The sequence below is a fragment of the Aulostomus chinensis genome, chromosome 24, assembly GCF_037954235.1.
Source record: "Aulostomus chinensis isolate RoL2024-O1b breed Wild chromosome 24, RoL_Achi_v1.0, whole genome shotgun sequence".
Taxonomy (NCBI): domain Eukaryota; kingdom Metazoa; phylum Chordata; class Actinopteri; order Syngnathiformes; family Aulostomidae; genus Aulostomus; species Aulostomus chinensis.
In genome coordinates, this window is record NC_141343.1 from 3872330 (window position 1) to 3884982 (window position 12653).

Genomic DNA, 12653 nt, shown 5'->3' on the forward strand with positions numbered 1-12653 from the left:
GAGTCCTTACTGTGTGCAGGATGCAGCGTCATGAGTCATTTTACCCAAGCTCTTCGGTTGGAGTTGTAGAAAAAAATGGCCACGATTAATAAGAGCCGATTTCTCCTTATAGGAAAGTTATAGGGAACACAAAATAGATCGGATTAACCACAACACACTAACAGTCTGAATTGAAAATATGTCACATTTGATTGTCATGAGAAGAAAAGCCTGCTAATGACAGATACAGGATGTCATCGTGATATTTTACTTGTTTTATGTCATTTTGTTCAAGGAGACTTGGGGGGGGGGGGGGCGTCATGAGTTAAAGTCAAAGATAAAGCAGTGAAAGGAAATTCTGAGGACACTGAGGGGGGCTTTTGACTCCGGTGTCACTGTGGGTTCTGATTTAGAACCAGTAATGGTCGTGCCTCACTTACAGGTTCTCCCAGTGAGGACCGAGGCTGGAAAGAGTTTCATGTGGTCTTTGGGTGAACTGCATGATCTCCAGTGTGAGAGCTGCAGAAATCGTTAACAATAATTATTCTCGCTTACATTACACAGTAATTCTGACTCATGCTACGCCTTCTGAATGTACCTGACCAACATGGCGGCCACGCTGACACATCACTCCAATGAAGAGCAGTGGCTGTGGTGGCATCTGCATGTGTATATCCATATTGTTTGGGAGATGGACATTTCTACGTTTGTAACAAACGACAGCCAGTCACACAATTATTTGAAATCTTGATTTTCTGCAGAAGGAGGAGGCGAACAAGCACCTGTTGCTAACCACTGTACGTAGATCCACTCTGGCCGAGGTGAGGCAGGGGTTGGCTGACACTTTGAGGGTTCGTCTCTGAGATCTGAACCCAAAAAGAGGAGGCGGTGCTGTTTGAGAGATTATTCAGATTGCCTCAGATTAAGGTTTCTACATCTGATCTGCGGAAACCATTTGATAAACTCGGGCTTGTTTATGAGAGGAAACTCCCAGATGAATAAGTGAATGACACCCAAATTGAGTCAGTGGGTTTTAATTCCTTCCTCACACTGGCTGTAGAGTCTCAAAGCTCTCCTTGATCCAAGAACATTCACAGGTTGTCTCAATAGCGTCATCTGATGAATAATTGAGGAGCTCCTCAAAGCTCTGATCGTGTCAGAGTAAAAACGATATTGCGCCTACAACATCCCACGACTGATAAGTAGCTTGGAGGTATGCAAGAGAGAAAAAGAGTGAGGTCATGCTGAGGTAGAGGAAAGACAGACATGGAAAAATAAAGAGACAGGAAATTTAATGAGCGGGAGGAAAATATAGCGTGTTCCTCTTCTCTATGTGTTGGTTTGAATTTAATTGGTGTGTATAAATGTGTTTTAATGTACACACGTTAAATGAGTTTCCATACAAATTTCTTGATGCCTGTTCACTCCGTGGCTCCATCCCAGTACGTTTCATCTTGGTAATCCTGGTCCCTAATTCCTAGGTCTTGTCACTCTTCTCATTAATAACACTGGAGGATCCAGACCAAAGCTTTAATTGGGTGATGTAATTAAGGCTCCCTAACAAAGTCAAAGTTTAATTAGCCTGGTGGGAAAGGCAGGAATTCTTCACAGTTATTTCACTCTCAGTTTTATATCCCCCTCTCTCTCTCTCTCTCTCTCTCTCTCTTCATCCCATTTTTCTGTTGTGCTTTGAGCGCAAAGGAACGTGACAGAAATCTCAATGAGGTTTATTCTTCCAGCTCTTTTCCGACTCATCTCCTCCCCAGATCTGTTTCTCCGGGCTCCTCCTCCTCTGAGTACCTGTATGACTGCCACTCCAGCAAAATTAGCACCTGAGCTACGGTGTTACGGTGATCTTTGTCTCCTCAAATTAGCACCTGAGCTACGGTGCTACGGTGATCTTTGTCCCCTCATCCTGGCTGATTGGACGCTTAAGCAGCTGTTATAAACTCCAGAGTCATGTTGCAGTCTTGAGCAAAAAAATAAATAAAATAAAAATACGTATGATGACTTGATTTATTGAGTTTAAGTGTTTTGAACCAAACAAAAACCCACACTGCAGCAGCAGTAATCCACACTCTTCCTGCTAAATCAATTTGTTGCAAAATCTCAGGACATTTACAGTTTATAGCTCGGTTCTCAAGACAGTACTCCGTCTTCTGCCCGACTAAGAAACACTCCGAGTCTTCATCCATCTCCCAGAAGCCAAAAGGACTTCTGACCCATTGACACACCCGTCCAGTCTTCATTTGCAGGACAGTAAAACAAAAAACAAATTTCACTCTCAACTTCATGTGTTCTTCAACCTGCCAGCAAAGGCTGATGCTCCTGTGAACATCGGCCATCTTTGTTCAAATTATATTTCACCAAGGATCCTGTCAGTTAGCTGCTCTTAACGAGACACAACGTTTTCTGGTTTCTGTAACAGTCCACCCTCCTGTGTTGCCTAGAAACCGTCCCACTGGCCGATGCTATTCTCTCTCTGGAGCCTGAGAATGGAACGAAAAGATGGAGATGAATGTTTCTGAGCTGCCGTTGCTGCTACTTTTGACTCTAAACCCATTGTGACATTCACAGTACACGAGACCTCTGTTCATGTGTGATCAGATAGTTTCCGTCCAACCAGCTTTGATAAGGTCGGTCCAGCAGCTCACGCCAAATAACGATTAGCCTTGTGGGAACCCAAGTACCCAGTTCAAACTGCTTCCTACTTCTCCCCCGCGTCACATATGAACCTATTCTGACTAACAAATGATAAAATCACTCATAAAACAAAGGTGTTGGCTCCTTCGCTCAGAGATGCACGATGCAAACATCATCTTCATCTTCACATTTATGTTGGATGTTTGGAGGTTTCCCATCCTGTATCTCCACTAAGAGCCCAAGCTGAGGCTCATTGAAAATCTCCAGGCACGTGCACGTGTATGATGTATTTATGTAAATGTATATTGGCTGAGATATGATGGTGGTTTATGTCTCTGCTGGTTTTATAGGTCTGTCTCTGCTCCTGAATGGAGGAGTGAGATAGAGAGAACATATCACTTCAGTTCAGCCTTGCTTGCTTTTGGCTCTAATTCTATTTTTTATTCCATTGCAGCGATCCGGAGAGAGGGAGCCACCTGAGCAGAAGGACTGACAAAACATCTTTTCTTACCTAATAACACTCTTATTTTGTTGACTCACTCATCTCTCAGCGGTTCAAATTGTTCATAAATTCTCCAGTTTCGCTTCTTGTGGACCAGCATTTCAAGAGCTCAGATTCCCTGAATTATGCGAGGATGCTCACTTGGCTCCACCACAGCGGTGTACGTGAGGGATTATTGCACGACCACGTCGGTGAATCTGACCACAGCTCCCGCTCGTGATCCACAGGTCCAGGCTTTAACACCAGCACCCGCCCAACCCGCCCTGCCTGACCTGAAAACAACAAAACCTTCGTTGCAAGTTTAAACCTGACTGATGACTCTTGACACCTCCCCCCTTTAAAAAAAAAAATCAATAACTAAAACACGAAAAAAATGAATCACCTCTCTGTGTCACACTTGCATTTGCTGCTTTTGTCCTTTTCTTTTATCCATCCAAACCTGTCATAATGGAAATCGACTGAAACGCAGCCCTGCCTCTAACTGGTGCATCACTTCCTGCCACAAGACCGGCTGCAGGGAGGTAACCTTGCAGTCTGCCTTAAATATTCTTGTGGTCATGATGCACAAACACTTCTAAAACTGTCTCTCTCTAAGCCACTAAATATCTTTGACTTGTTAACAATAAAACAAGCGTGTGGGAGAACTCGGCGGTAAACAGAGCTCGTGCGTACAGCAGGTGGGACTCTATAGGAAGGAGCTGTATTGATCCCTGTGAATTCCCAGCAGTCATATTCTTGCACGGCTTAATAAAAAATCCACAACGGTGCTCGACGTTCTTTACTCCTTCCTGAAGGGAGTTCGATAGCACTGAGCTGCTTTCTCACCTGTAATTGAAAACACCGTCGTACAATGAGTACGGGGGCCTGTGTTTGTGGGGCACTGATGGAGGTGTTGGGGGGGGGGGGGTTGTTATAGTTTGATTTAGATTCTTCACTTTTCACCAGGGCTTATCCAGCACCACTGACGTGCCTTGGTGGAACTCTTTCGGCATCTGGAAGGTGCGATACATGCGTGAGCTTGTTTCTCTGGAGGAACGGCTGCAGAAAGAAAACTCAACACCCACAAGCAAGAGCGAGAGAAGGAGCGAGAGAGAGGGAGAAAGAGAGAGAGAGAGAGAGAGAGAGAGGGAAAAAGGTGTGTCTGGAAACTGTCTGCTACTGTGTGTGTGGGCACTGGGGAGAGAGAGAGAAAGAAAGAGAAGGGTCGAGCGAGTCCCATGGGAGATTAAGCCTGGGCATAGCATCCACCTCCTTAAACTCCTCTAATTTCTCCTTTAGATAAGAAGGGAATTGAGTCTCTGTGTCGATCTCAACCACCTACAGAGAAACTGCAACATGCCGCACTTGAGTTTCTCAACACAGGTTCAGGTGGGTTTCTACCCAGACTGAGACTATAAGCCCCTTAACAGTTCAACATATTCACACCACTAAGCCCCTCTGTTAAAAATGACACTTCAGTATAGTGGTTTTCATGAAAAATGACATCAAGTTCTTACAATTTTCTCTCGAGCCATGCAGAGTTAATTTTTATATTTTGTTCTGTCTCGGCTGTCCGTTTGAGTGTAGGCCCTCGATTTATTCCCATCTCCCAGTGTTTAGCTCTGAGGGTTCTGGAGGTCAGGTTCACGCCCAAAATACATCTAGAATATCTCAGCGTCTCTCAGATCTAACGTCATTAGTTGGGGCTGTGTGTGTGTGTGTGTGTGTGTGTGTATGTGGGGGGGGGCTTGTTCAAAGGCACGATACATAAGCAGCGTTCGATCGGAAAAAAACTGCAACGTGTTTAAAATTCAAATATGTTTAAGATCAAGAGAAAAAAGGAAAAGGTGACAAAGGCTTAAATCCCTCTGACAGGTTCTCTATGTAGAAAATGGATGTAAACCTGCTTGAAATGAAGTCAATAAATAGACAACACATTTACTAGTTCCAAATCTTGCTTCTCTTCTTCTCTTGTTACATGATGCAAAGTCAGTTTTTGGTATTTTGAAAGTAAAATACTGCCATGAATGTCGAAACTGACTTTCAGTTCATTCATCTTGATCTTGAAGTTCTCCGTCTGCAACGTTTTATTATTCATGCATGTGATCAGGGTTCCAAATAAACAGTTTGTGCATTTGTAGGCGCTGGTAGAACCATAACAGCACGACACTGGCGCCACTTCAAGAACTGATTGCAGGCTCTGTTTTCACCTGCATCTGTTGATTTGTTGGTTTGCATCCATTCAATTTGGGGGAAGGTTTGTAGCCAAATGAAGTCCTTTTAATTAATTAGGAGGGACACTCTCTTAGTTAATTGTTTTCCTCTCAACCACACTCTTTAACAACAGTAAAACTTGCCTGTCCATAAATCTGTGCATGTCTCTGTATATCCGTAAGCTCGCAATGTTAAAAAAGAACAGGACCCTGAGTGTAAAGGTAGCAGTAATTTGAATCGCGTTGCTTCACTGGACGTGTCACTTTTAAGTACGTCCACATTAATGGAAGTAGAAACCAGCGAGGCGGCGAGTGGAACCCGTGGCCTTTAGCTTCAACCTCCTGTCAGGGTGTCAGAACATTGCTTGACCTGCTGTTCACACTAACAGTGCGGGAGCCGGACTACAGCTGCACACTACAAGTCCTGTTTCCACGCTGAAACTGTAAGTGAGGACAGGAGATTAGTGCAACAGCTGGGGGACTCCAGGAGCCGGTGCAGACCGCCTATTTCTTTAAAAAAACCAATAAGAAAGAAGGTTAGCGGGTATACCGGTCTGACCAATCAGAGCTGCATATGGAGAGGGTTGTGCAGTCATACAGAAAAGTGGATTTAGGGATACAGCAGTACTCTAAGCTTTTTTCTGTACTATGAGGACAGAACTCCCTGAGTTGACTCACCATTTCCAGGCTCACACTCCTCCAAATCTTCGTCATCGCTAGGACACTCAGCTGATGCTACCAAGAGATCATCTGCATTCTGCAACAAGAGGGAACGACAGGGAAGCAACGGTGAAGCAGGTGGGAGACGCAGAACATTGAAGAGGAGGGAGCCAGCCGTCGGCAGGCGTGAACGGTAAATACATTTCACTGCTGCCGACAAGAAGATTTCTTGAAAACTGTGAAAAATACGGAGGTGCTCTTTGAGTAGCACCTACAAGCGAGAAGTAGCATGATGCTGTTGCTACTGGAAGGGAAAACCACCAACAAAAGTATGATCAAAAACACCAACTAGCACCTGCTTGAACCCTCTTGAGGGTGTGGAGACACAAAGGAGCCAGCAGAGTAAATATATGGTACATTGCTGGATAAATGCAACATATTTTTCTGGTCTCTAGGGGCATAGCATAGCTCACACACAAACCCCAAACCCTCTTACAGGCTGCTGAAAACACAGCAAGATGCAAAATGTAGGAAACGAACAACTCTGAGGTCAAAAATAGTGAATTCAGGCATGTATCAGCAGAAATCAGGCAAACTTTAAACATGTGAAGATAAATCCTGTGAAGAGAAAAGAATGCTTTCAGAAAATACCTACCCAAGGAGTCACAGATAGAGTTGATGGCCGCATTTATGTCATCACCCCTGCTGCGAGGGCTTACAAGTCATTGTCTTTAGATTGTCGTGTTGTGCTTCCCTGTGTTTCGTCATCAGGTTAATCACAGGCAGGCGAATGTTCAACCGCTCTTGGTGAGGTCCAGAGACACACACGTCACAGGTCCACACACAGCACGGTGAAATGACAATTCACCAAATTAGAAGTAGATTTTGCCACCATACACATGAGAACTAACACAGTGTCACAGTAACTGTATGAGCCAATGACTCAAGTCTATCGAAATAAAGGCCTTTTACTTTTCTAGGCGTCCTTGAGTTCTGGACGCCTAACCCTAAACCTAACCCTAACCCTGACCCTAACCCTAACCCTGACCCTGACCCTAACCCTGACCCTAACCCTAACCCTGACCCTGACCCTAACCCTGACCCTAACCCTAACCCTGACCCTGACCCTGACCCTAACCCTGGACTTCATCAGTCCAACTATCACAGTCTCGTCCACGTGAGCTTTTAGTTTTGGACTCGTTTTAATTCTGCGTTCTCGTGAACTCTTTGTTTAGGTTTGATCTTTGAGTTTCTTGCATTGGCCTGGCGGGTTCCATCAGACCTTTTCTCACTTCCTGGTTTATTTTGTTATCGCATGTTTGCCTGACACTTCCTGTCTATTGGAGTTCCCAGCTCGTTGGAGTGAATCACCTGTGTCTGTTCCCGGTGGTTCTCATCCTGTTCTCACACTTGGTTCATGTTGTGTCATCAGTTCCTATTTTAGTTTTAGTTCTGTTTCAGCATTCACCGTTGAATCAGTCTCGTCTTAGTTTATTTTGTAGTGTAAATCTGCGCGTCCTTGCATTTGGGTTCTGCTCCGGCAGAACCTCCTCCTAGAAGTCCATAGGTTTCTAGCAGCCGTGTGTGTTTATGTAAGCAGAGCAGAAAACAGCAGCACACGGACGCACGTCTAAAAGTGAAGGTGTCCTCCACGTGTGGGCAGAAAAAAAGTCAGACTCTGAGAGTTTGTTGCTCAACTGTTGAGAAGCCCCCCACCAATCTCTTATCAGGAATCTATCGACACATAATTCCTGTTGTGTTGTAATAAAGAAAACAGGAGACGTGAAGTCTGCCTGCAAGTGCGGCGTTGAACAATGCGCCGCTTACAGCAGGCAGGGGGATTGAGATGACAGCAGATTAAATCTGACAAGCCAGCTCCAATTTTGCGGCCAAAGCTTGTATTCAGTTCTGCGTGATTCACAACATTATTATTCAAGATGGGGCCATATGATAGAAAATTGGGGGCTTTTATCAGCATAATTGATTCAAACACCACAGATCTATGAAGACTTTTCCCTGCTGTTATCAGCCCAACGTCTGGGTGTAATTATTTATTAATTGCACTGTGTGAGTTTGTGTCCACATCACCTGGTTCTGTCAGATATGATCCTGCTTTGGTTTCCTGGCAACATTTATACTCCCGTCATGAAATTGGCTGCTTCGCTCTTACAAGGCAGCACTCCGCAAAATGTTTAAGAGTTGAGAATCATCTGAAAACGTCTCCCATCCATCCAGAAACATCCGAGGGGGACAGAAGGGCGTCTTCTCTGGCAGGTTTCAAACCTGCTCATCAAGAACAATTGGGGGTTCAGTATCTGGCTGGAGGACACTTCCAGGAGGAGCCGTGGGATCAAACCAGCACTAGATGGCCAATCTACCTCCTAAGTCATTTTGTCTGCGAGTCCCACACAGCTGGGAGTGCTCTCGACAGCAGCAGCAAGGGTGTAAAGCTTGTGATCTTAGTTTCCTTGACATCAGAATTGGGTCAGAGCATGACAAATGATGGCTCCAGCTGTTTTCATGGAAATTCGCAGTATCTGGAGTGAAGGAAAGAGAGAGAGAAAACAGACCCCCCCCCCCTCTTTCTCACTCACAAATAAAAATGTAGATCTTTTATTCCAAGCATCAAAGTGCGTCAGTCCACTATGATCAAAGCCAAAGTGCAGCAGGTTGCTCACAGGCTTGAGGAAACTGGAATTTGGATTCCAGCTCGCCTGCTTCCCTGCACCCTGGTACGTGGTGGTAGAACGATTCTATACATATATTTATATATATCTATAAAAGAACATTTGTTAATGTCGCTCTTGCACAAAAGTAGACCTCAGGTGTCCTAAAGGATGGGTTATTTAAGGTCTGAATCTGTTGGTATGAGAAATAAAATGTTTTTGAAAGCATTAATAATTTCACAATGTTCTCTGCTACGAATCAGTAATTGTCAGTATGAATCGTAATCTAACGGTGTGAGCTGTAAAATCAAAGACTCCTGCCTTAAAAACAAAACAAAGAAACCCTGAGCAGTACATCCATAACAGGTCCCCAAAATGTCTGTCACTTTCAACCCTGCGGTCTTGTAGCTTATTTATGAAATTTACAGACTGACAGCAGATTTGCAGGAATAACGAGGCACGAGGTTGAGGGGCAAACCTAACGTGAGACGGGGCTGAGGAAGAGCACCGCAGCCCTGCAGCTCTCCTGAGGACAGAGGACGTCCACCATGCGACGAAAACAAAAGCTGGCGATATTCAGTGTCGCAGCTGACAGCCAAGCCTGCAGGAGCTTGCAGATGTTTTGATCCGATGCAGCAAAGCACCTCGGTGATAGACACACAGACCCGTGCACACAGCCGAGGAGCAACAGGTCGGCGAGAGAATGGAACCACAACATCAAACGTGTGTGATTCCTTCGGTCACAAGAAAACTTCTCTCCCCGTCTAACTTTTCGTTGGGCATTTGAGGGCAATGGTAACTGTTCTGATGGTAATATTCACTCTACGTTACAGCCTGATAAAATTCAAGTGCTGCAGATCAGCACCACCGGATGTAAATGATCAATTTATTGATAATTAGAAGGCGTCTGGTGTTTGAGATCACGGTGTATACATTTCCATTTCAAGACACTGTGTTCAGTCACGTGCAGAGGCTTTTTAATAAGTCATATCTCCTAAAGTCATTTATTTGTGGATTATTTAAAATAGCAATTTGTATATACATCCATCCCTCCATCTTCCCCCTCTTCTCCTGTTCAGGGTGGTGGGGGTGGAGCCTATCCCAGCAGCCTTCCCCCTGGACAGGTCACCAGTCCATGGCAGGGCCAACACATAGAGACAGACAACCATTGGCTCTCCCAGCCACGCCTACGGTCAATTTAGAGTCTGGATTAACCTGGTCCCTCTTGATGTCTTTGGACTGTGGAGGAAGCTGGAGTACCAGAGAGAACCCAGCAGGAACAGGGAGAACATGGAGACTCACACAGAAAGACCCCGTGCTGCAGCCGGGGCTCCACCCTCAACCTTCTTGATGGGGGTCACAGTGAGGACCACTGCTCCACTGTGCCACCCTCTATGTGTGTTGAAATATATATATGTGTGTGTGTGTGTGTGTGTGTGTGTGTGTGTAGATAGATAGATGCATTGATAGATGGATAGATAGATAGATAGACAGTTGTATTAAAATAAACACTTTTCACAATCCGGTATGTGTCACTCACAGCAGGTGGAACAACTTCTCTTTAAATCAGATTCAACTGACAGTTGTACCTCATACATCATGTACTACCATCAAGAGATGTGGCTTTAGTTGTAGTGGTAATAGTAGTAGTAGTAGTAAAGAAGTTTACAAAAACTTCCTCAGGTCAAAGAGGATATGAGGAATACATGTCATTCCCTTGCATTCCAGGAAGAAGCCGATCATGGGTTCGTACGTGAGCTGGTCTGGATAAAAAAACAGGCCTGACTCTTGATCCCAGAACATCCCTGCAGGTGGTAAAAAGTAATGGGCTGAACTCAGCAACATTCTGACAGCCCCAATTTTCCCAGGGATTGAGTCATTTCTCTCTGATTAAAAATATAGGGGATGAAATTCTAGATGGAGGAGCTGCAGGTGCAGTGGTTCGCACTGTCGCCTCTCAGCGGGAGGGTTCTGGGTTCAAACCTGGCTGTTGGCTGGGGTCTTTTGAGTTTATGTGTGTGTGTGTGTGTGTATGTGTGTGTGTGTGTGTGTGGGGGGGGGGGGGGTGGAGAATGTCTCCAGGTGCTCTGGCTCCCTCCCACAGACCAGAAACCTAGTCAGACTGGAGTGGCATCGGAGACTTTTCAGATTGTTATCATGTTGTGAACCCGGAGACGTCTTGCATCTTTTGGCCAACCAGCGTCAAGACAACAGCAGATGGTGCTGAGTCTGGTCCAGCGCAGCTTCCCTCTGTTTGTATTTTTGTTACAAATTCATAATGCAGGGTTATTTAAAACAAAGGTGCCCCACATTTAGTACACTGCCCTACACGATTTTTCACTTTGTTTTCTCTTGGCCTGCACCAGGATCCACATGTTAGAATCACGACAACGTCATTTGGTCAAATATGTCCCTTTTTTCACAGTTTGTGAGTTCGAAGAGCAAATATGGAAGCACCTCATCTACTGGTTAGTGCCTCTAAACTGATGCAACTATAAATCTATGCGTAGCTGCGGAATTTGCAGATGAGCAAACGTCCCAAATTCACATTTCGTCATCACAAAAGCTCTGTAACAGCGGTACTAATTGGTTCCAGTAAAGATTCCATGTTTGCAGTTGACCACTCGGATCATGAAAGTATGACTGTGAGTGACTCATCCTCCTGCTATTTGAGCTCCTGTATCACTATTTTCAGTAAATAATAATGGAGAAGCTGTTAAACCTTGCATTTTACACATAAAAAATGGTTTCTCTGCAATACAAAGAACTCCAAAGAAGGAAGAATGCCTCCTTATAGCCTAACAGGAATGTCGGCCTGCAAATGTCATACAAGGCAATTTATCAGACGGATTCTAGCTGCCAATGTCCCAACACACATGCTGAACACGGATGAAGTTTTCCGCTAAGAAATCCGGAGGTATTAACCAGCGTTCAACACGTGACATCTCGGAGTCAAGTTCCACTGATGTCATGTTTAGAGAGAATCAGTCACTAAACTCCATTCAATCCAGTAAATTCTGCCAACTGGGTCCACTGGAGACCGCGTTGTCTGTGAAAAACTCTTCCTTTCTCGTAATTACATGGCCATGATGAAGATGATTTCAATATGGAGTCAGCTCATTGCTTTGATGAGGCCACTGAGGCTTCATTAACCAATGTTCTTAATGCTCGAGAGAAAAAACACAAATACAAACAAGCAGGAACAAAACTGCCAACCTCAGTCTTTAAACTGGGTGTTTGTGAGACAAAATACCTGCAGACTCGCGCCATCAACAGCTCAACTATGCTGTGTTTGGCACGACAGTATTAACTCCAAATAAGGCAGACAGAAGTGCTCTGAATATATCTGGAATCTGGTGAATCTGGTGCTGACCTGGATCGTGTTGCGAATGCTAATGGCGCAGGAACGAGAGCACATTAGTCTTTTTGAAACGTTGTGGGCCTGAATGCTCCGCAGTGTTGCCAGAAATCATCAGACGCTTCAAACTGTCGAATTTGTTTTTTTGGGGGGGGGGGGGGGGGGCATGATGCTTGTGTGGGTGTGCTGCACTGACGGTCGGCGAGGGAGGAGCAATCTTCTTTTGGAAATTGGAGAGAAGGCATTAATAAAAAAATATGGATCAATGTTTATTGTTTCATTAATTCTTGACGAGTTCAAATTGCTACAGAGGTAAAATTATAGCAGTACCTGTCAAACTCCAGGGAGCGGTTTTCTGTTCACTTTACTGAGCGGAGCCAGAAGCCAAACTCTGTCTTTGTTTCTACTCTCACCAAAAGAATAAGTTCATTGATACAAGCGGCTGATCTGGGTTCCTCAGGAGGATGACTGGCGTCTTCCTTAGAGATATGGCAAGACGATCCATCAGTCATCCGTGAGGGACTCTGGGTAGAAAGGAGCCAGTTGATGATGTCACCGGGGAGGGAGGGGTTCCAGGTACGTCCAGCTGGGAGGAGGCCGCAGATGTGGAGGGACTACACATTGGTCTTAGAGCTCCTTGGATCCCCTAGTCA

General features: G+C 44.9%; 1 protein-coding gene across 8 annotated transcripts in view; it reads right to left on the reverse strand.

Moving 5' to 3' along the window:
- The window catches only part of nrxn2b (neurexin 2b), a 659388-nt gene that overhangs the window by 7481 nt on the left and 639254 nt on the right, over positions 1 to 12653 (reverse strand). For all 8 annotated transcript variants that reach the window (XM_086197055.1, XM_086197054.1, XM_086197049.1 and 5 more), the window contains one exon: positions 5995 to 6073. In XM_086197055.1, coding sequence (XP_086053181.1) covers positions 5995 to 6073 — 79 coding nt within the window. The remainder of the gene's footprint in view (positions 1 to 5994; positions 6074 to 12653) is intronic.